Source organism: Saccoglossus kowalevskii, chromosome 4 (genome assembly GCF_978046115.1).
Source record: "Saccoglossus kowalevskii chromosome 4, keSacKowa6.1, whole genome shotgun sequence".
NCBI classification, from domain to species: domain Eukaryota; kingdom Metazoa; phylum Hemichordata; class Enteropneusta; family Harrimaniidae; genus Saccoglossus; species Saccoglossus kowalevskii.
In genome coordinates, this window is record NC_140644.1 from 4,363,340 (window position 1) to 4,389,132 (window position 25,793).

At 35.4% G+C, this 25,793-nt stretch overlaps 1 protein-coding gene across 1 annotated transcript in view; it reads right to left on the bottom strand.

The window, feature by feature from the left end:
- Positions 1–16,316, bottom strand: part of LOC144352036 (uncharacterized) — an 89,958-nt gene extending 73,642 nt beyond the window's left edge. The window contains exons 1-3 of the mRNA XM_085497672.1: positions 16,273–16,316; positions 15,430–15,523; positions 15,271–15,299 (exon numbers count right to left, since the gene is read on the bottom strand). Of these exons, the coding sequence (XP_085353798.1) occupies positions 15,271–15,299; positions 15,430–15,523; positions 16,273–16,316 (167 nt within the window). The remainder of the gene's footprint in view (positions 1–15,270; positions 15,300–15,429; positions 15,524–16,272) is intronic.
- Between the last annotated feature and the right edge of the window lie 9,477 nt (positions 16,317–25,793).

Here is a 25,793-nt window from a genome sequence, read left to right on the forward strand (position 1 = left end):
ATGATTCTTTGATTAATCTGTAGTATGTATGATGTTCTTCAAAATTATGGCGTGGAATTTTGATACGATCAAAATTATGCAAATGAGATGTAAAACAATATTTTAGAAAATTCTAGAAAAAAAAGTCACATGACCGTTCAACTTTTTTTTCATGAAATACGTAGCTTTAGGGCCAATGCTTCTTTTAAGCGAAAGTTTGAGACTCCTAGACCCTCAGAAAGGTGTTTAAATGAGCATGCCATTTTTCGCCTTAAATTCAAAATGGCCGCCGTACCACGTGACCAATATGCATAATCTTAGGATATGCACTAGATCTCATCAACCTTTACAAACATATGAAAAATTTTTCCAGATATGTGCAACGGTGTCGAAATGGCGCTTAGCGAAAAAATCTGGCGGAATAATAATAATAAAAAACATAACGATTACAATAGGTTTCCAAGACATGTGTCTTGAAAACCTAATAAATATAGCTGCATAGCAGCAATCACCGGTTTTCAAGACCATGGCACATGGCCAAGTCACATGCAATGCATGGCCAGGTATGACTGTTTGCAATACCCCTCAAAATTAACATTGGTCCCATGTTTGTATATGTGATAGTGTCCGAGATATTATTGACATGCATATGTAATGAGTTATATGTCCATTTATAGTCATCGGGTATGTTTGTCAATTCTCTTGTCCAATGTCTTCAATATAGCATTGGTTCCAAGTTCCGACCTGCATCAGTGTCTAAGATGTTAGAGGCAAGCATATTTAATGAGTTCTATGACCATATATGGTCATCTCATATGGTGGAGAATTCTCTTGTACAATGTCTTCAGTATATGTTTGGGTACATGTCCCTATCTTTAAAAGTGCTCGAGATACTAGAGACATGCATATTAAATGAGTTTTATGACCATATATGGTCATCGAATGTGTTGGTCAATTTTCTTGTCCAATGTCTTCAATATAGCGTTGGTTCCATGTTTGTACTTGCAATAATGCCTGATATATTAGAGACACGCATATTTAATGAGTTATATGACCATATATGGTCATCAACTATGTTGATCAATTCTTTTGTTCAATGTCTTCAATATAACATTGGTTCCATGTTTGTACTTGCAATAGTGCCTGAGATATTAGAGACATGCATATTCAATGAGTTCCATGACCATATATGGTCATCGAATGTGTTGGTCAAATCTCTTGTCCAATGTCTTCACTATAGGTTTGGGTACATGTCTATATATTTAAAAGTGCTCGAGATATTATAGATATGCATATTTAATAAGTTCTATGACCATATATGGTCATCAACTATGTTGGTCAATTCTTTTGTCCAATGTCTTCAATATAGCGTTGGTTCCATGTTTGTACTTGCAATAGTGCCTGAGATATTAGAGACATGCATATTTAATGAGTTGCATGACCATATATGGTCATCCAATATTTTGGTCAATTCTCTTGTCCAATGTCTTCAATATAGCGTTAGTTCCATGTTTGTATATACAATAGTTCTCAATATATGTCAATTCAATGTGTATCGTATATGGGCCCTCCCCCCTTTCCCATAATGCATCATTGCTGACTATTTTATATAAAATGTGAAAAATATTCATAAATCAACTGCTCCAAAACTACTGGTCGCACTTTCATGATTCTTTGATTAATCTGTAGTATGTATGATGTTCTTCAAAATTATGGCGTGGAATTTTGATATGATAAAAATTATGCAAATGAGATGCAAAACAATATTTCAGAAAATTCTAGAAAAAAAAGTCACATGACCGTTCAACTTTTTTTTCATGAAATACGTAGCTCTAGGGCCAATGCTTCTTTTAAGTGGAAGTTTGAGTCTCCTAGACCCTCAGAAAGGTGTTTAAATGAGCATGCCATTTTTTGCCTAAAATTCAAAATGGCCGCCGTACCACGTGACCAATATGCGTCATCTTAGGATATGCATTAGATCTCATCAAACTTTACAAACATATGAACAAATTTTCAAGATATGTGCAACGGTGTTCGAATGGCGCTTAGCGAAAAATCTGGCGGAATAATAATAATAATAATAATAATAAATATAGCTGCATAGCAGCAATGACCGGTTTTCAAGACCATGGCACATGGCCAAGTCACATGCAATGCATGGCCAGGTATGACTGTTTGCAATAGCCCCCAAAATTAACGTTGGTCCCATGTTTGTATATGTGATAGTGTCCAAGATATTATTGCCATGCATATGTAATGAGTTATATGACCATATATAGTCATCAGGTATGTTTGTCAATTCTCTTGTCCAATGACTTCAATATAGCATTGGTTCCATGTTCCTACCTGCATCAGTGCCTAAGATATTAGAGGCATGCATATTTAATGAGTTCTATGACCATATATGGTCATCTCATATGTTGGACAATTCTCTTGTCCAATGTCTTCAGTATAGGTTTGGGTACATGTCCCTATCTTTAAAAGTGCTCGAGATATTATGGATATGCATACTTAATGTGTTCTATGACCATATATGGTAATCGAATATGTTGGTCAATCCTTTTGTCCAATGTCTTCAATATAGTATTGGTTCCATGTTTGTGCTTACAATAGTACTCGAGATATTAGAGACATGCATATTTAATGAGTTGTATGACCATATATGGTCATCGACTGTGTTGGTCAATTATCTTGTCCAAAGTCTTCAATATAGGTTTGGGTACATGTTTCTATCTTTAAAAGTGTTCGAGATATATGGATATGCATATTTAATCAGTTCTATGACCATATATGGTCATCGAATATGTTGGTCAATTCTCTCGTCCTATGTCTTCAATATAGCGTTGATTCCATGTTTGAACTTGCAATAATGCCCGAGATATTAGAGACACGCATATTTAATGAGTTATATGACCATATATAGTCATACACTATGTTGATCAATTCTTTTGTTCAATGTCTTCAATATAGCATTGGTTCCATGTTTATACTTGCAATAGTGCCTGAGACATTAAAGACATGCATATTTAATGAGTTACATGACCATATATGGTCATCCAATATCTTGGTCAATTATCTTGTCCAATGTCTTCAATATAGCGTTAGTTCCATGTTTGTACTTGCAATAGTGCCTGAGATATTAGAGACATGCATATTTAATGAGTTGCATGACCATTTATGGTCATCCAATATTTTGGTCAATTCTCTTGTCCAATGTCTTCAATATAGCGTTAGTTCCATGTTTGTATATGCAATAGTTCTCAATATATGTCAATTCAATGTGTATCGTATATGGGCCCTCCCCCCTTTCCCATAATGCAACATTGCTGACTATTTTATATAAAATGTGAAAAATATTCATAAATCAACTGCTCCAAAACTACTGGTCGCACTTCCATGATTCTTTGATTAATCTGTAGTATGTATGATGTTCTTCAAAATTATGGCGTGGAATTTCGATACGATCAAAATTATGCAAATGAGATGCAAAACAATATTTCAGAAAATTCTAGAAAAAAAAGTCACATGACCGTTCAACTTTTTTTTTCTGATATACGTAGCTCTAGGGCCAATGCTTCTTTTAGGCGAAAGTTTGAGACTCCTAGGCCCTCAGAAAGGTGTTCAAATGAGCATGCCATTTTTCGCCTTAAATTCAAAATGGCCGCCGTACCACGTGATCAATATGCGTCATCTTAGGATATGCACTAGATCTCATCAACCTTTACAAACATATGAAAATTTTTTACAGATATGTGCAACGGTGTCGAAATGGCGCTTAGCGAAAAAATCTGGCGGAATAATAAAAAACATAACGATTACAATAGGTTTCCAAGACATGTGTCTTGAAAACCTAATAATAATAATAATAATAATAATAATAAAAAACATAACAATTACAAAAGGTTTCCAAGACATGTGTCTTGAAAACCTAAATATAGCTGCAGAGCAGCTATTAACGGCTTTCAAGAAAAAAGAGCCATAACACCATTAAATTTGGAGAAAAAAAAGTTTGAAGATTTGATTTGTGCAATGTATATACGTGTAGGTTACACGACGTTCAGGCCCAATGTATTCATTATAGCGCTATTTCCATGTCTCTAACTTCAATAGTGCTCGAGATATTATATATATGCATATTAAATAAGTTCTTTGACCATATATGGTCAACGGATATGTTGGCCAATTTTCTTTCCCAGTGCCTTCAATATAGCATTGGTACCATGTTTATACTTGCAATGGTGCTTGAGATATTGGAGACATGCATATTTAATGAGTTCCATGACCATATATGGTCAACGGATATGTTGGCCAATTCTCTTGTCCGAAGCCTTCAATATAGCAATGGTTCCATGTCTGTATGTGCAATAGTGCCTGAGATATTATATATATGCATATTTAATGAGGTATATGACCTTATATGGTCAACGAATATGTTGGCTCATTCTCTTGACCATTACCTTCAATATAGCGTTAGTTTCACGTTTGTACATGCAATAGTGCTTGAGATATAAGAGACATGCATATTTAATGAGTTCTATGACCATATATGGTCAACGAACATTTTGGCCAATTTTCTTTTCCAGTGCCTTCAATATAGCATTGGTACCATGTTTATACTTGCAATGGTGCTTGAGATATTGGAGACATGCATATTTAATGAGTTATATGGCCATATATGGTCAACAAATATGTTGGTCAATTTTCTTGTCCATTGCCTTCGGTATACCGTTAGTTCCATGTTTGTACATGCAATAGTGCTTGAGATATTGGAGACATGCATATTTAATGAGTTCTATGACCATATATGGTCATTGAAAATGTTGACAATTTCTCTTGTCCAAAACCTTCAATATAGCAATGGTTCCATGTCTGTATGTGCAATAGTGCCTGAGATAGTATATATATGCATATTTAATGAGTTCTACGACCATATATGGTCAACGAATATTTTGGCCAATTCTCTTGTGCGTTGCCTTCAATATACCGTTAGTTCCATGTTTGTACATGCAATAGTTTTTGAGATACAAGAGACATGCATATTTAATGAGTTCCAAGATGGCGGCCGAACCACGTGACTAATCGAAAATCTGTTTCAGTCACTTTTTTTGGCATGACATGTACAAGGTATATACAAATTTTCAGGCAAAATGGTGCAGCCGTTTCAGAGAAGAAGTCGTTTGAATTTGGCGGAAGAATAATAATAATAAACATAACAAAAACAATAGGCTTTCAAGCCTGAAGGGACTTGAAAGCCTAATAATAATAAATATAGCTGCATAGCAGCAATCACCGGTTTTCAAGACCATGGCACATGGCCAAGTCACATGCAATGCATGGCCATGTTTGCAATAGCCCTGAAAATTAACGTTGGTTCCATGTTTGTATATGTGATAGTGTCCGAGATATTATAGCCATGCATATTTAATGAGTTCCATGACCATATATAGTCATCAGGTATGTTTGTCAATTCTCTTGTCCAATGTCTTTAATATAGCATTGGTTCAATGTTCCTACTTGCAACAGTGCCTAAGATATTAGAGACTTGCATATTTAATGAGTTCTATGACCATATATGGTTTTTTAAAATGTTGGTCAATTCTTTTGTCCAATGTCTTCAATATAGCGTTGGTTCCATGTTTGTACTTGCAATAGTGCCTGAGATATTAGAGACATGCATATTTAATGAGTTCTATGACCATATATGGTCATCGAATGTGTTGTTCAATTCTCTTGTCTAACGCCTTCAATATAGGTTTGGGTACATGTTTATATCTTTAAAAGTGCTTGAGATATTAGAGACATGCATATTTAATGAGTTCTATGACCATATATGGTCATCGAATGTGTTGGTCAATTCTTTTGTCTGAAGTCTTCAATATAGCATTGGTTCCATGTTTGTACTTGCAATAGTGCTTGAGATATTAGAGACATGCATATTTAATGAGTTATATGACCATATATGGTCATTTTATATGTTGGTCAATTTTTTTGTCCAATGCCTTCAATATAGGTTTGGGTACATGTCTCTATCTTTAAAAGTGCTCGAGATATTATGGATATGCATATTTAATGAGTTCTATGACCATATATGGTCATCGAACATGTTGGTCAATTCTCTCGGCCAATGTCTTCAATATAGAGTTGGTTCCATGTTTGTACTTGCAGTAGTGCCTGAGATATTAGAGACATGCATATTTAATGAGTTGCATGACCATATATGGTCATCCAATACTTTGGTAAATTCTCTTGTCCAATGTCTTCAATATAGCGTTAGTTCCATGTTTGTATATACAATAGTTCTCAATATATGTCAATTCAATGTGTATCGTATATAGGCCCTCCCCCCTTTCCCATAATGCAACATTGCTAGTCAGCTATTTTATATAAAATGTGAAAAATATTCATAAATCAACTGCTCCAAAACTACTGGTCGCACTTTCATGATTCTTTGATTAATCTGTAGTATGTATGATGTTCTTCAAAATTATGGCGTGGAATTTTGATACGATCAAAATTATGCAAATGAGATGCAAAACAATATTTTAGAAAATTCTAGAAAAAAAAGTCACATGACCGTTCAACTTTTTTTTCATGAAATACGTAGCTCTAGGGCCAATGCTTCTTTTAAGCGAAACTATGTTGATCAATTCTTTTGTTCAATGTCTTCAATATAGCATTGGTTCCATGTTTGTACTTGCAATAGTGCCTGAGATATGAAAGACATGTATATTTAATGAGTTATATGACCATATATGGTCATCCAATGTTTTGGTACATTTTCTTGTCCAATGTCTTCAATACAGCGTTAGTTCCATGTTTGTACTTGCAATAGTGCCTGAGATATTAGAGACATGCATATTTAATGAGTTCTATGACCATATATGGTCATCAACTATGTTGATCAATTCTTTTGTTCAATGTCTTCAATACAGCATTGGTTCCATGTTTGTACTTGCAATAGTGCCTAAGATATGAAAGACATGTATATTTAATGAGTTATATGACCATATATGGTCATCCAATGTTTTGGTACATTTTCTTGTCCAATGTCTTCAATACAACGTTAGTTCCATGTTTGTACTTGCAATAGTGCCTGAGATATTAGAGACATGCATATTTAATGAGTTGCATGACCATATATGGTCATCCAATATTTTGGTAAATTCTCTTGTCCAATGTCTTCAATATAGCGTTAGTTCCATTCTTGTATGTGCAATAGTTCTCAATATATGTCAATTCAATGTGTATCGTATATGGGCCCTCCCCCCTTTCCCATAATGCAACATTGCTGACTATTTTATATAAAATGTGAAAAATATTCATAAATCAACTGCTCCAAAACTACTGGTCGCACTTTCATGATTCTTTGATTAATCTGTAGTATGTATGATGTTCTTCAAAATGATGGCGTGGAATTTTGATACGATCAAAATTATGCAAATGAGATGCAAAACAATATTTCAGAAAATTCTAGAAAAAAAAGTCACATGACCGTTCAACTTTTTTTTCATGAAATACGTAGCTCTAGGGACAATGCTTCTTTTAAGCGAAAGTTTGAGACTCGTAGACCCTCAGAAAGGTGTTTAAATGAGCATGCCATTTTTTGCCTAAAATTCAAAATGGCCGCCGTACCACGTGACCAATATGCGTCATCTTAGGATATGCACTAGATCTCATCAAGCTTTACAAACATATGAAAACATTTTCCAGATATGTGCAACAGTGTTCGAATGGCGCTTAGCAAAAAATCTGGCGGAATAATAATAATAATAAATATAGCTGCAGAGCAGCTATTAACGGCTTTCAAGAAGAAAGGGCCATAACACCATTAAATTTGGAAAAAAAAGTTTGAAGATTTGATTTGTGCAATGTATATACGTATAGGTTACACGGCGTTCTGGCCCAATGCCTTCATTATAGCGCTATTTCCATGTCTCTAACTTCAATAGTGTTCGAGATATTATATATATGCATATTTAATGAGTTCTATGACCATATATGGTCAACGGATATGTTGGCCAATTCTCTTTTCCATTGCATTCAATACAGCGTTGGTACCCTGTCTGTACATGCAATACTGCTTGAAATATTGGAGACATGCATATTTAATGAGTTCTATGACCATATATGGTCAACGGATATGTTGGCCAATTCTCTTTTCTATTGCCTTCAATATAGTGTTTGTTCCATGTTTGTACATGGAATAGCGCTTGAGATATTAGAGACATGCATATTAAATGAGTTCTATGACCATATATGGTCAACGGATATGTTGGCCAATTTTCTTGTCCATTGCCTTCAATATAGCATTGGTACCATGTTTATACTTGCAATGGTGCTTGAGATATTGGAGACATGCATATTTAATGAGTTCTATGACCATATATGGTCAACGAATATGTTGATCAATTTTCTTGTCCATTGCCTTCGGTATACCGTTAGTTCCATGTTTGTACATGCAATAGTGCTTGAGATATTGGAGACATGCATATTTAATGAGTTATATGACTATATATGGTCATTGAAGATGTTGACAATTTCTCTTGTCCAAAGCCTTCAATATAGCAATGGTTTCATGTCTGTATGTGCAATAGTGCCTGAGATATTATAGGTATGCATATTTAATAGTATATGACCTTATATGGTCAACGAATATGTTGGCTCATTCTCTAGACCATTTCCTTCAATATAGCGTCAGTTTCACGTTTGTACATGCAATAGTGCTTGAGATATAAGAGACATGCATATTTAATGAGTTCTATGACCATATATGGTCAACGAATAGTTTGGCCAATTCTCTTGTCCGTTGCCTTCAATATACCGTTAGTTCCATGTTTGTACATGCAATAGTTTTTGAGATACGAGAGACATGCATATTTAATGAGTTCCAAGATGGCGGCCGAACCACGTGACTAATCGAAAATCTGCTTCAGTCACTTTTAATGGCATGACATGTGGAAGGTATATACAAATTTTCAGGCAAAACGGTCCAGCCGTTTCAGAGAAGAAGTCGTTTGAAGTTGGCGGAAGAATAATAATAATAATAATAATAAACATAACAAAAACAATAGGCTTTCAAGCCTGAAGGGACTTGAAAGCCTAAATATAGCTGCATAGCAGCAATGACCGGTTTTCAAGACCATGGCACATGGCCAAGTCACATGCAATGCATGGCCAGGTATGACTGTTTGCAATAGCCCCCAAAATTAACGTTGGTCCCATGTTTGTATATGTGATAGTGTCCAAGATATTATTGCCATGCATATGTAATGAGTTATATGACCATATATAGTCATCAGGTATGTTTGTCAATTCTCTTGTCCAATGACTTCAATATAGCATTGGTTCCATGTTCCTACCTGCAACAGTGCCTAAGATATTAGAAGCATGCATATTTAATGAGTTCTATGACCATATATGGTCATCTCATATGTTGGACAATTCTCTTGTCCAATGTCTTCAGTATAGGTTTGGGTACATGTCCCTATCTTTAAAAGTGCACGAGATATTATGGATATGCATACTTAATGAGTTCTATGACCATATATGGTAATCGAATATGTTGGTCAATCCTTTTGTCCAATGCCTTCAATATAGTATTGGTTCCATGTTTGTACTTACAATAGTACTCGAGATATTAGAGACATGCATATTTAATGAGTTGTATGACCATATATGGTCATCGACTGTGTTGGTCAATTATCTTGTCCAATGTCTTCAATATAGGTTTGGGTACATGTTTCTATCTTTAAAAGTGTTCAAGATATTAGAGACACGCATATTTAATGAGTTATATGACCATATATGGTCATACACTATGTTGATCAATTCTTTTGTTCAATGTCTTCAATATAGCATTGGTTCCATGTTTATACTTGCAATAGTGCCTGAGATATTAAAGACATGCATATTTAATGAGTTGCATGACCATTTATGGTCATCCAATATTTTGGTCAATTCCCTTGTCCAATGTCTTCAATATAGCGTTAGTTCCATGTTTGTATATGCAATAGTTCTCAATATATGTCAATTCAATGTGTATCGTATATGGGCCCTCCCCCCTTTCCCATAATGCAACATTCTTGACTATTTTATATAAAATGTGAAAAATATTCATAAATCAACTGCTCCAAAACTACTGGTCGCACTTCCATGATTCTTTGATTAATCTGTAGTATGTATGATGTTCTTCAAAATTATGGCGTGGAATTTTGATACGATCAAAATTATGCAAATGAGATGCAAAACAATATTTCAGAAAATTCTAGAAAAAAAAGTCACATGACCGTTCAACTTTTTTTTCATGAAATACGTAGCTCTAGGGTCAATGCTTCTTTTAAGCGAAAGTTTGAGACTCCTAGACCCTCAGAAAGGTGTTTAAATGAGCATGCCATTTTTTGCCTTAAATTCAAAATGGCCGCCGTACCACGTGACCAATATGCGTCATCTTAGGATATGCACTAGATCTCATCAGACTTTACAAACATGTGCAAACATTTTCAAGATATGTACAACGGTGTTCGAATGGCGCTTAGCGAAAAATCTGGCGGAATAATAATAATAATAATAATAATAATAATAATAATAAATATAGCTGCGTTGCAGCAATGTCGGGTTTCGAGCCCACTGACTTACTAGCAGCGTTCCAAAATCAGCATCATTGAGAATAATATATTAAAGGAAATTGCATGGCCTTCATACTAAACATGTTACATGTTCCTGTCTGTAACAGTGCTTAAGGTATTACAATCTTGCATATTTAATGATGTCCCATGATCATATATGGTCATCGTATGTTTTTGTCAGCTCTGTTGTGCAATAACTTCAATATTGCATTGGTTGCATTTTCCTATCTGTAACAGTGCTTGAGATGTAACATTTATGCATATTTGATGAGGTCACATGACCATATGTGGTCATCACATTAGTTAGTCACATCTCTTGTTCCATAGATTCGATATTGCACAGGTTGCATGTTCCCGTCTGTAACAGTGCTTGAGTTATTACATTAATGCATATTTAATGATGTCACATGACCGTGTATGGGCATCAGATGTGTTAGTCACATATCTTGTCTCATAGCTTCGATATTGCACAGGTTGTGTGTTTCTATCTGTTACTGTGTTTCAAATATAACATTTATGCATATTTGATGAGGTCATATGACCATATATATGGTCATCACATTAGTTAGTCACATCTCTTGTTCCATAGATTCGATATTGCACAGGTTGTATGTTCCCGTCTGTAATAGTGCTTGAGTTATTACATTTATGCTTATTTGATGAGGTCACATGACCATATATGGTCATCGGATATGTTAGTGACTTCTGTTGTGCAATAGCTTCAATATTGCACTGGTTGCATGTTCCTATCTGTAACAGTGCTTGAGATATAACATTTATGCATATTTGATGAGGTCCCATGACCATATATGGTCATCGGATGTGTTAGTCACTTCTGTTGTGCAATAGCTTCAATATTGCACTGGTTGCATGTTCCTATCTGTAACAGTGCTTGAGTTATTACATTTATGCATATTTGATGAAATTACATGACCATATACGGTCATCACATTAGTTACTCACATCTCATGTCCCACAGCTTCGATTTTGCACAGGTTGCATGTTCATGTCTGTAACAGTGCTTGAGATAATTCAATTATGCATATTTAATGAAGTCACATGACCATATATGGTCATCACATTAGTTAGCCACATCTCTTGACCCATACCTTCGATATTGCACAGGTTGCATGTCCCTAACTCTTGCAGTGCTTGATATATTACATTTATGCATATTCAATGAGGTCACATGACCATATATGGTCATCTTGTTTGTTAGTAAAATTTCATGTACCATCACTTCAATATTGCACTGGTTGCATGTTCCCGTCTGTAACTGTGCTTGAGTTATTACATTTATGCATATTTGATGAAGTCACATGACCATATATGGTCATCACATTAGTTAGTCACATCTCGTGTCTTATAGCTTCGATATTGCACAGGTTGCATGTCCCTATCTGTAACAGTGCTTGATATATTACGTTTATGCATATTTAATGAGATCACATGACCATATATGGTCATCTTGTTTGTTAGTAGAATTTCATGTACCATCACTTCAATATTGCACTGGTTGCATGTTCCTATCTGTAACAGTGCTTGAGATATTGCAATTATGTCTATAAAATGAGGTCACGTGACCATATAAAAGAACAAAAAAATATGAAAAAATATTCTAAAATCTTCTTATAAAAAACGGCTTTTCGCCTGGACTTCCATATTTTGGAATTAAATACTATGTCATATGATCTTTCAAAGTTATTCAGGGTTAGTTGATTTGTCGAAAATTATGCAAATGAGATGCAAAACAAAATTTAAAAAAATTCTAAAAAAAAAAGTCACGTGACCGCTAAAGTTTTTTTTGATGAAATTTGTAGCCCTTGTCGCACTGCTACTATCATAAAAAAATTGGAGCACTCAGACCCTCAGAAAGGTGCGCAATTCGGCATTGAAAATTTCGCCTTTAATCCAAGATGGCGGCCTGGTCATGTGACCTATGTGTCTGAACTTAGGATATGCACCAGATCTCATACAGCTTTACCATTGTGGCAAGTATGGAACTGATCGGTCCAGCGGTGTTGACATAAAGTGTGACCAAAAATTTAGGCGGAAGAATAATAATAATAATAATAATAATAATAATAATAAACGGAACAATTACAAAAGGGTTTCGACCAAATGGGCTCGAAACCCTAAATATAGCTGCGTTGCAGCAATGTCGGGTTTCGAGCCCACTGACTTATTAGCAGCGTTCCAAAATCAGCATCATTGACAATAATATATTAAAGGAAATTGCATGGCCTTCATACTAATCATGTTGCATGTTCCTGTCTGTAACAGTGCTTAAGGTATTACAATCTTGCATATTTAATGATGTCACATGACCATATATGGCCATCACATTAGTTAGTCACATCTCTCGTCTCATAGCTTCGATATTGCACATGTTGCATGTTCCCGTCTGTAACAGTGCTTGAGTTATTACATTAATGCATATTTAATGATGTCACATGATCATATATGGTCATAGGATATGTTAGTCACCTTCCTTGTGCAATACATTCAATACTGTACTTGTTGCATGCTCCTGTCTGAAACAGAGCTTGAGTTATTATATGTATGCATATTTGATGAGGTCACATGACCATATACGGATATTGAATATTTTAGTCACCTCTGTTGTGCAATAACTTCAATATTGCACTGGTTACATGTTCCTATCTGTAACAGTGCTTGAGATATAACATTTATGCATATTTGATGAGGTCACATGACCATATATGGTCATCGGATATGTTAGTCACCTTCCTTGTGCAATACCTTCAATACTGCACTGGTTGCATGTTCCTGTCAGAAACAGTGCTTGAGTTATTACATTTATGCATATTTAATGATGTCACATGACCGTGTATGGGCATCAGATGTGTTAGTCACATATCTTGTCTCATAGCTTCGATCGACATTGCACATGTTGTGTGTTTCTATCTGTTACTTTGTTTCAAATATAACATTTATGCATATTTGATGAGGTCACATGACCATATATGGTCATCACATTAGTTAGTCACATCTCTTGTCCCATAGCTTCGATATTGCACAGGTTGCATGTTCCCGTCTGTAACAGTGCTTGAGTTATTACATTTATGCATATTTGATGAGGTCACATGATCATATATAGTCATCACATTAGTTAATCACATCTCTTGACCCATAGCTTCGATATTGCACAGGTTGCATGTCCCTATCTGTAACAGTGCTTGATATATTACATTCATGCATATTTAATGAGATCACATGACCATATATGGTCATCTTGTTTGTTAGTAGAATTTCAAGTACCATCACTTCAAAATTGCACTGGTTGCATGTTCCTATCTGTAACAGTGCTTGAGATATTGCAATTATGTCTATAAAATGAGGTCACGTGACCATATAAAAGAACAAAAAAATATGAAAAAACATTCTAAAATCTTCTTATAAAAAACGGCTTATCGCCTGGACTAGATATTTTGGAATTAAATACTATGTCATATGATCTTTCAAAGTTATTCAGGGTTAGTTGATTTGTCGAAAATTATGCAAATGAGATGCAAAACAAAATTTAAAAAAATTCTAAAAAAAAAAGTCACGTGACCGCTAAAGTTTTTTTTGATGAGATTTGTAGCCCTTGTCGCACTGCTACTATCATAAAAAAATTTGAGCACTCAGACCCTCAGAAAGGTGCGCAATTCGGCATTGAAAATTTCGCCTTTAATCCAAGATGGCGGCCTGGTCATGTGACCTACGTGTCTGAACTTTGGATATGCACCAGATCTCATATAGCTTTACCATTGTGGCAAGTATTGAATTGATCGGTCCAACGGCGTTGACATAAAGCGTGACCAAAAATTTAGGCGGAAGAATAATAATAATAATAATAATAATAATAATAATAAACGGAACAATTACAAAAGGGTTTCGACCAAATGGGCTCGAAACCCTAATAATAATAATAATAATAATAATAAAAAACATAACAATTACAAAAGGTTTCCAAGACATGTGTCTTGAAAACCTAATAAAAAACATAACAATTACAAAAGGTTTCCAAGACATGTGTCTTGAAAACCTAATAAAAAACATAACAATTACAAAAGGTTTCCAAGACATGTGTCTTGAAAACCTAATAAAAAACATAACAATTACAAAAGGTTTCCAAGACATGTGTCTTGAAAACCTAATAATAAAAAACATAACAATTACAAAAGGTTTCCAAGACATGTGTCTTGAAAACCTAATAATAAAAAACATAACAATTACAAAAGGTTTCCAAGACATGTGTCTTGAAAACCTAATAATAATAATAATAAACGGAACAATTACAAAAGGGTTTCGACCAAATGGGCTCGAAACCCTAATAATAATAATAATAATAATAATAAACTTAACAAAAACAATAGGCTTTCAAGCCTGAAGGGACTTGAAAGCCTAATAAACATAGCAATTACAATAGGGTTTCGCCCCATAGGGCTCGAAACCCTAATAAACATAGCAATTACAAAAGGGTTTCGCCCCATAGGGCTCGAAACCCTAACTACATTAGATAGTATAATGTCATGTAATATATTGTAGTCTTTCTCATGTACTATAAGAACCATAATCTTAGAGTCATCCTAGCCAACTGTCCCTCTCTATTATATAAACTCAGTATCAATTTAGCTAGAACATATGAAGTAACACTCACCCATCCATATGCCATGTTTGATTTTGGCCCTGAAAATGAAAAAAGTATGTTAATGACACCAATATTTCAAAGTCATGTTCAGGTACATCATACAAAATTGTTTCTACAGTTCAAATGTCAAGTATACATGTCTAATTTCACAGAAAGTTATACAATTACTCCACTATGATACAATCCTCTTTTGAATCGTTTCTTTGACCTCATCTCAACACCTTCTGGGTCCAGAGCACGCATTAATTTTGCAATAGTTTGTCTACAGAGTTTAGGGAAACACAGTATCATTATGTATATATGAAATGCCAATGCTGCCTTATATTGCTGTCTAATTATATATTACAAACACAAAGTATTTAGTATAATGATGTTAGCATGTAGTATAATGATGTTAGCATACAATATAATGATGTTAGCATACAATATAATGATGTTAGCATGTAGTATAATGATGTTAGCATATAGCATAATGATGTTAGCATACAGTATAATGACGTTATCATGTAGTATAATGATGTTAGCATACAGTATAATGATGTTAGCATGTAGTATAATGATGTTAGCATACAGTACAATGATGTTAGCATGTAGTATAATGATGTTAGAATATAGCATAATGATGTTAGCATACAGTATAATGACGTTATCATGTAGTATAATGATGTTAGCATACAGTATAATGATGTTAGCATGTAGTATAATGATGTTAGCATACAGTACAATGATGTTAGCATGTAGTATAATGATGTTAGCATACAGTATAATGATGTTAGCATGTAGTATAATGATGGTACACACAGTATAATGATGGTAGCACGTAGTATAATGATGGTAGCATATACATGTAATGTGACATAACAGTCACATAAAAATTCTTTCGGACAGGAGAAACACACTCCTTGGTAGTGATAATAATGTGGAATTGTGTTCTTCATTATTTATAAATTACTTATTATTACTTATATATTGGTATATTAACAATAATAAAGTAATAATAATAATAATTACCTAGATACATTTAAGCTGTATTTTTGTTTCACCAAACGCCACATTGCTCTATAACCTAATTTTGATGAAGAGCCATTAAGTTCATACTGTGAAAAAAGATGTTCCAAAACTAACATTATTTTATTATTTATAACATTATTTAAAATAAAAATAGTTAGAAAGATTCTGGATCCATTGTTATTACAATTGAAAAAACACAATAGGTTCATATTATTAATGGTTCTGACCTGGTGTTAATCATCGAACACGCAAGTGTTCCGCTAATTATTCGTGAATTGTCACAGACTTGACCATCGAACGCGAGAGATCAAAAAATTGTACCGTCATAAATGGGGTCTGTTCTGGTGTTAATCATCTGACGCTAAAGTGTATCGCTCATACAGGCCGGGAATATTTCACAGATTTAAAACCTTGTCTTCAGTATTTTTGAATAATTTCCTTACTTAATGTACAGAGTATGGCCATTTAAACAAACTAATTAATTGTAACCCATAGACTAGAAACCACTATTGTAAACAACGCAATCGTAGGGTCTGCGGGGAAACAGTCGAAAGCAAGATCTTTTAATTGTCATTATCTTCTTTTTGGTATGTCTTCGATCGCACGCAAAGTTTCGATACCAAGCAATTTTCGCCATGATGTTCTTTGCCAGCACGATTTGACCTGAAACAAAGTTCTTTGACCTAACAGGTCACGTCTTTCATTAACCAATCAAAATGCTGTGTCGTACTGACGAAATTTTCTGATTATTGAAGATCATTTTTTTCAACACAATGCAGAAGTTAATTACCGCGATGTTAAAATGCGATTTGTAGCACTGATTTCGACGGAAAAAAATGATTTTTCCCTAAAAACTGGCAATTCGCAATTTTCGAAAGGTAATCTGTGTGTGGAAGAAGTGTTTAACCTTCACGGTCGCCAACAGGTCACGTCGTTCACATCCCTATCATGATAGTCTCAATAACCAGGTTCCAGGAATGGTCTCCATGGGGTTTAATTTTAAGCATTTCAAATGCCTCTCAACGCTACAGTTATAATAAAAAACTAAACCATTGTAATTGTATTTCAAATACAGTTTTAAATCTACACAACTATAAATTAAGGCCACATTGAGGCTCGCTTTAAATAGTTAAAGTCCTTTGTAATAACGAAACTAATGAGCACTTTCCATTGTATGAGAGTATGTTTTCCCTATATGATTTTTCAAAAAAATATCTGAACAGTTTAAAAACGTAACACATGCAAACAAACTCAGTTCTATGCTGTCAGTTACCAAAAGATGCAAACAATGTAATTGCTTTTGGTGAAAATGTGTGAAATATCGGCGACACCCCAACATCAAAGAAAATTAAGATATAAAATATTTGGAAACAGCGGATCTGAGTTCATTATTACATGCTCACGCTATCTTACTACATTGCATTGCTCCGAAGAAAACATGGAATACGTTCAGTCAATTCGCAATCAGAATAAACTGGTTTATAAAGTGTTAATCTACGTAAAACAGAAGACTCTTGCCAATAGTGTAATATCCTATAAATGTGAGCAGAGGTGACGAGGATTACGTAACGCCAAGGTTCGTGTTAAAAAAGGCGAAGATATATTTCGGTTGAAAGACCACACCCATGCACCAAACCAGCCCTGGGCGGAGGACCAAAGTGGTCGCCATTCAACCATACTTGATCAAATGGTAATGAAAACTAATGGTCATATGTAAGTCACCAAACATAGTATGGTTGTTAAAACTGAATGTGGCACGTACAGACGGATGTAACTCAAATTAATAGTCCCCGATTTTGGAAAAATGTGCATACCATTATTGCAGCCTCAGCTTCTTCCTCGCTGCACCGAGAGGACCTACTCAAACCAAGTGTCTTTATTCTATAAAGCAGTTGACGGGGACTGCAAAGCAATATCAAGAAGAAAATTATTTAATACTCTGGCACATCTTTGCGTCTGTGTAATCATGGAGCTAAAAAAAGCTCCACGGTGTAATGTTAAAGCGGAGGGGGTCGTCACCTGCGCATGCGCGGGAATTGAATTCACGTGACAATACACAAGCTAAAAACGCAAAGGCTTTAACAATATGGTAGTCAGTCACAAAATTTCAAAAACAAGAACACTGATATACAATGTGCACAGCCCATTCATAATGAAATATGCATATCTGTGTTATTCTGAACATATTTTCAGCATGTACAATGTAGTAAAGTACTTATGGCATATGTCAATCAAAATGAACTTACATTTCATATTTTATATCTAATTGTTCTGTCGTTTCTTTGAACTCTATCATGCATGCATACTTAAAAACCCGCATTGTTTTGATGACTAAAACAGCATATTTGCATTTATTTTAAATAATTTATGAATAATCAATAAATCACACAGTCCTTTCAATATTTATGTTGACATTGATGTTATACTTTAAATAATAATGTTGAATGTCGTAACAAGAATGAATTTTTGCTTTTCATTTTGCACATGGTCCATTACGGCATTACAGTTTCCACAATGAACGAATGTAGATTAATTTTCTTCCCCAACTACGAGTGAATGGCGTAACTCATCCACGCAAATGTGGTTGGAACAACCTGTTTCGAAATTTGTAAAGTAGTTTAAATATATTTAAAATATTAAAATATCCGAGTCGAATCCCCAAATAACCTATGTGTTTCTTTAATATGGCTGACGACATACACGCACGCGTGCTGATACTGAAAACAATGTAACTCACTGTACATAACCAAAACCTGTATAATTACCTTAAATGAATATCTTGATGTAAATCCAGTAATTGCAAAATCATGAACTGCGAGTAACCCGCATGAAATAATGCCTCAATTGCCTCATATTCTGCATCCAAACATAGCAATGAAACAAAACATAGCATGAAATGTAAGTTTACATTAAAGAATCCTTAAACAAATATTTGTTCACTAAACGTGCTACAAATATAAGTTATATGATGTCTTGCAGCGCCTACTATCTATTACATTGACGCCAAATGACTAATGATGTAGCAACCGGGCAATACATGACAAATGAAAGCTAACCTCAACGGAAATTCATTGTAATAAATGTATTGAAACATTACCTACCATTGCTGAATTTTTGAAGAAAAATTGGTCTGTTCGTTACGCAGGCTGAAAAAAATGTAAAACTTAAACACTTAGGGGTCGCCTAAAACTAAAGGGTGAATTGGAAAATAAATCCTGTGCTGCAAAAGCGTGGCAAACACCCTTGTGAAAGAAGGCCATTCTTGTAAATAAATAAATAAAAAGAAAGTATGCTGCAATGCTAGACAAGATACATTTTGAAATGTCAAAATACTAGTAATCTCCACGTAATATCATTACCCCTCCCCCGCACAGAGCTACTATATTGGTCCACCCCTTACTTAGTGTATTTGTATGCTAATATACTAAATACTAATAATGTGTATATAAACCTTTTGAAAAACGTTGGCCATTTTTATTTTACACCGTCTCAGTTTGAATTAAAATCAAAAACTTGTCAGATTTTAACAGAAAAAGGAAATTACAACAACGACGGTGCAATGACACGAGCATTTTCTATTCAATCACATTCTCTCAACAATCCGGTATTTTTGCAAAGTCAAGTGATAGAAAATGTTAATTTCAAACTTACCGATATCAGCAATACGTTGTAAAACTTGTTGGTATTATCCCGCAATTATAAATATACGTAAAATGAACGCACTACGACACGTACGGCTACACGAGAAAATCGTACGATACGATGTACTTCCGGGTCATAGTTATGCTAATCGATGTTATTTTTCAAGGAGCGGAGCGATTTTCATATAGCGGAGCGATTTTCAAGTAGCCGACCGATATTTTTCAAGTAGCGGAGCGATTTTCATATAGCGGAGCGATTTTCAAGTAGCGGACCGATATTTTTCAAGTAGCGGAGCGATTTTCATATAGCGGAGCGATTTTCAAGTAGCCGACCGATATTTTTCAAGTAGCGGAGCGATTTTCATATAGCGGAGCGATTTTCATGTAGCCGACCGATATTTTTCAAGTAGCGGAGCGATTTTCATATAGCGGAGCGATTTTCAAGTAGCCGACCAATATTTTTCAAGTAGCGGAGCGATTTTCATATAGCGGAGCGATTTTCATGTAGCCGACCGATATTTTTCAAGTAGCGGAGCGATTTTCATATAGCGGAGCGATTTTCATGTAGCCGACCGATATTTTTCAAGTAGCGGAGCGATTTTCATATAGCGGAGCGATTTTCAAGTAGCCGACCGATATTTTTCAAGTAGCGGAGCGATTTTCATATAGCGGAGCGATTTTCATGTAGCCGACCGATATTTTTCAAGTAGCGGAGCGATTTTCATATAGCGGAGCGATTTTCAAGTAGCCGACCAATATTTTTCAAGTAGCGGAGCGATTTTCATATAGCGGAGCGATTTTCATGTAGCCGACCGATATTTTTCAAGTAGCGGAGCGATTTTCATATAGCGGAGCGATTTTCATGTAGCCGACCGATATTTTTCAAGTAGCGGACTAATTGTATATATGGGCCACCGTACATTACAATTATTGGCTGTATATTCTCTAATTCAATCTAGTCTGAGTGGCCAGCGTCCTATAGTGTTCATTTATGAGAGAAACTGTATACATTGTAGTGTTGATAATTATTCCATGTATTCACGGGGCTGCACTGGCAAATCATGGGACAAGTGACACAGGAACACCAAGCAAATTGTTCACAGATTCCGTGTAATTTGAAATAAAACTTTCATCCGAACAAGGGGCATCGTCGACGATATACTCTCATCACTCACACTGGACTGATCTGAATCGTCACAGTATACCGTACTTCCCTGATCATAAGCCTGGAGGCATGAACACGTAAAGGAAAAGTAAGGGATGAGCTTGTACTCGAGGACCAACTCAGAAAAAATGATTTTGTTTTGGGGTTAAACACTGTAACCATCTTGCAAACAACGAAAAATTATCCAAAAAAAATATTCGTTCACCACGCCGGGCTCGGGAAAATAATACTTATTTTTGAAAAAAAATGCGTCATTGATTTGAACGATACTTACAATGAAGAAACAAACATGTTAATAAACAACACACACATTTTATTACAATACGATTATCATACCGTCCGAATTTACGGTGAAATAATGGGTTGGGTCTGTGAGGAAACAGTGGACGAAGGCATTTATCATTATTTTCGTTTTGGTATGTTTTCGATCGTACGCAAACTCTCGACGCAAAACAATTTTCCACCATGAGTTTTTTCAGCACGATTTGACCTGGAACAACTTCCTTTGACATAACAGGTCATGTCTTTCATTAACCAATCAAAATGATGTGTCGTAATGATGAAATTTTCCGATTATTGACGATGATTTTTTAGCGCAATGCGGAAGTGAATTACGGCAATGTTAAAATGCGATCTGTAGCACTGATTGCAACGAAAAAACGATGATTTTTTTCCCTAAAAACTGGCGATTCGCAATTTCCGAAATATAAACTACGGTTATTAGTAACCGTGGGTAAACTGAGTGTGGAGGAAGAATTTAAACACCTTTCTCGGTCGCCAACATGTCTCATCGTTCAAACCCTAGGCCTTTCATGGTAGTCTAAAAGTAAACCATGCCCAATAACCAGGTACACGCCTTGACGATCACATTTTTGGCTTTTCGAAGGCTACTACTCAAAGAAATAGGATTATTCCAGAATTGCAACATGATGTTCATCCTGAGTAAATGACAGAATAGAAACGATGCGAATCACGTTGCGTACGTTCGCCATGTACTCTGAACTTGAAATTAATGCGAGTTTTCTCATAAAACTAAAAGCATGAACCAAACTAACATGCCAATCACGATTATTATGAAATGAAACACACCTTTTACACGCATATTTTAAAGAATATCGTCGACGCCCAGTAAAAACACTCTGGGCTTATAATCGTGAATGCCCTCAACTCGATAAATACCAAGTAAAAACATAGGGATGGGCTTCATACTCGGGAGGGGCTTACGATCGGGGAAGTACGGTACTTTAACGCAATTGGGCTTTCACTCTCAGAATATTGTGGTTCAAACGCATAAGGCTCTAACCCAAGTTTTAAAAAGCACATTGTGCATATAAAAGTTGAGTTTATACTAATAGTACACAACGCTTGGCAGCATGAACGGCTATGTACAATGGCGTATACGAGTGCGATCAGATACTAAAACGTCATAGCTTTGAAAAGTACCCGGATGTTAAATATGTTCGTTCGTTAATTATTCCCCTCCATGAATGGCCTCCATGGCAAGCACTTCAAATGCCTATCCAAGCTACAGTTATAATTAAAACAAAATTAAACCACTGCAATATTATTTCGAATACAGTTTAGAATATACACAACTATAAATTAAGGCCGCATTTAGGTTTGCTTTAAAATTTGCAATCAAAGCACCACAAGCTGCAGTGCAAATTAGAACTAGTCAAGGCACATATTTGTTTTCATGTCAACCTAGGTCAGTTGCATAATTATAAACGTAGGTATTTGGTATCGCATCCTATACATAGATTGTCAGCAATGTATTTCAATATTCTTGTTGTTTCAAAAGAATGAATTAGGCGGGATGGCAATCAAGCAATGTATTTCTAATATTCGTTTTGATGTACAACCTGTCACACTGCATGGAAATTCGAATTTCAGTCGTAACCGCTTGCCGGATTAGCAACGTGTTTTGCAGTAAATCCGTTGTTTACATTTGGATTTGTAAACGTTCGAATTTCCCTCGCGTAACAGTCGAAACTGAAACGACCTAAATTTAGAAGTTGTGCGTTTGATACGTCCAGTGTAAACAGCGGAAATCTCCAAATTTGCTGTCGTTTTACGCTGAACTTAAAAAAACTGATATACTACGTTGCCCGTTGTATGTTTTCAGCGTAAATTGACGGGCAACTCTGAGTTTGTTGTTGTTTTACGTTCAACTTATTAAGCGGAAATCACGCACCTTGAACTGCTGCACTACTGGCTTGACATGATAGAAATTATTCACTTTTCATATAAACCTGCTTCCGTGCCCAGGTCGAAACACTGTAGAAATATATTTCTAACAAATCCGTTTATAATTTACTTTTTAAATTTATCGTCAATTATATATTTGTTGTTGTGTGCATATATTTATAATGGTGTCGTTTGAACTAATACTCAATGATTCGATTGTGGCGGAGTGCTTGTGTAGCGACTGTAAGTAGACATTACATAAATATGCTATTATAGCGACATATAATAATTTATCACATACGCATTCGTAGTGACTAATAATAATATTACTTCTGTTAGTGAGCCCTCGCCGATCTCATATCCAGTTAAACTTAACAATTCATGCGAAGCTAAAATAGCTCCGTATCATGGCTTACATGATTGAATGGTTGTGCGCCCTCTGTAAATTGTGTATGTTTGTCTATGGAATTAACACTTTAGCGACTATTGACATTTTGTGAAGTGGCCTTGGACCTTCCATGGATATTGTGTGGGTTTAATTCGCACCGTCGCTAATCCTACGAGCACGAAATATGTTTTGAGGTTAACCTGAATTTGAGATTTACTGGATTCCGCATATGAAAATTTGTGCATACAACTCTTTATAGGGGATTTGGATTATAACAGGATCTAAATCCAACGTTAAGCCTATAAATGTTCCATTGTTTCACCGACTATGCTCGTTTTTTATTGTTCTCTGCCACGCATTTGTTTTCAAACAGACTTTGAATCCGTATGTTTTCCCGTCTGTCACCATCTTGACTATAGCTCATACTCTTTCAACCGGAATTCGTGTCTAAGGTTGTACCCCGTTTTCGACAAAATACTCGAATATTTTAGTTTATATGATGCATGAATCTTCTTATGTTATTTTCCATCGACTGTACTCGTGCTTTGTTGTTCTCTGTCTTGCACTTTTTTTTGAAATTAACTTTCAATCCGTCCGTGTTCATGTCTGTCGTCTTCTTGACACACTCTTTCAAACGGAATGCATGTTGTACCCCGTATTCGACAAAATACACGAATATTATTGTTTTTATGATGCGTGAATCTTCAAATTGTGTTATTTTCACCGACTACGCTTGTTTTTTGTTGTTCTCTGTCTCGCATTTTTTTAATAGACTTTCATTCCGTCTTCCGTTTTAAGGTCTATTGCCATCTTGACTACACGTCCAGTCTTTCAGCCTGAATGCACGTCTACCTACGTTATACCCTGTTTTTATTAATAATTTCAACAAAATAACTCGAATACTTGTGTATAAATGAGGCACGATTGTCTTTATTATTTTATTTTCACTATTTTCGGGTTTTTGTTGGCGTTTCAAAGGGTTTCTTTTACGTGACGATCAAAAAAACGCAAATCGTTGCTATTTTCGATGTTGATTTCCGGGCTATGAATCACACACACATGGTTGTTACATGAATTGCTGTGTCTACTGCGTTTGAATCTTATTCACACTATCATGCCCACCGTCATCAAAATCCGAAACAAAAACATCGAGCAAATCATCTACACACGGGAACTCGTGATCAACAACGGCCATTTAGAATACCCATGGAATACCGTAGGCGACTTTCGTCAACAAAATTACGCATTTCGCGAGAGTTTACGACTCTCGCCGCCTAAAACACGAAATAAACATTTAGTTTAAATCAGCTTAACTTTTTTCCAGCCTACCCTGCTACAATAGAATCGCTGGAGTTGCTTGTCCTTCCTACCAATTGTCTATGGTTTAACTCCGGGGTTACGTCCAAACGCCACCCTCTTGACTGGAGATCTGTGTTGAAAAATAAACCTTTGTTGTTGCTGGGGTATACTAGTACTCTGACCCGTGTCGAGGACTTCCTGTTTGTAATGCTATATAATAAATAAGATTAACTATCACGTGAAACCAAATGAAAATCATTCTAAAATAACGTACTTATACCAATTGATTCTGGATTCATTGACCAGGGAGAACGAAATGACATTTGCAATAATAATCGACGAGCAGATAGACGATACAACAGTACTGATTGGACCTACATGAATGCTATTCCATTTCACATAACCAAATGTTTTTTTGCTGTCGTACATTATCTTCGGTAATAACTCCGAAAGTTAAGTCATATCTTCAGCAGAATGTAGCCGTTAAAACTTGCAAAACGAGTCTGTTTCGATCGATCATCGCTTAAGCAGCATACAATTTATTTATTTTTTGGTTCATTTAAAAAAATTCGAACGGTGTCAATATTTAAAACTGCATTTGTCTGTCTCTGGCGTGCTTCAGAATGATATAGATCTTGGCCGATCGTATTTTTACAAAGGACCTGAATGTACAGCACTAATTTCACCCAACCTCCTGCTCGCTTCTGCTTTTCGATCATTATTTTTACTCGCTTTTGCAACCGCATGTTGAATAATTTCCGCTTAATTTTTAACCTGAATTTGAGATTTACTGGATTCCGGCAGAGCAAGATCCCGACGGAAATTATCTCAGAAAACATGT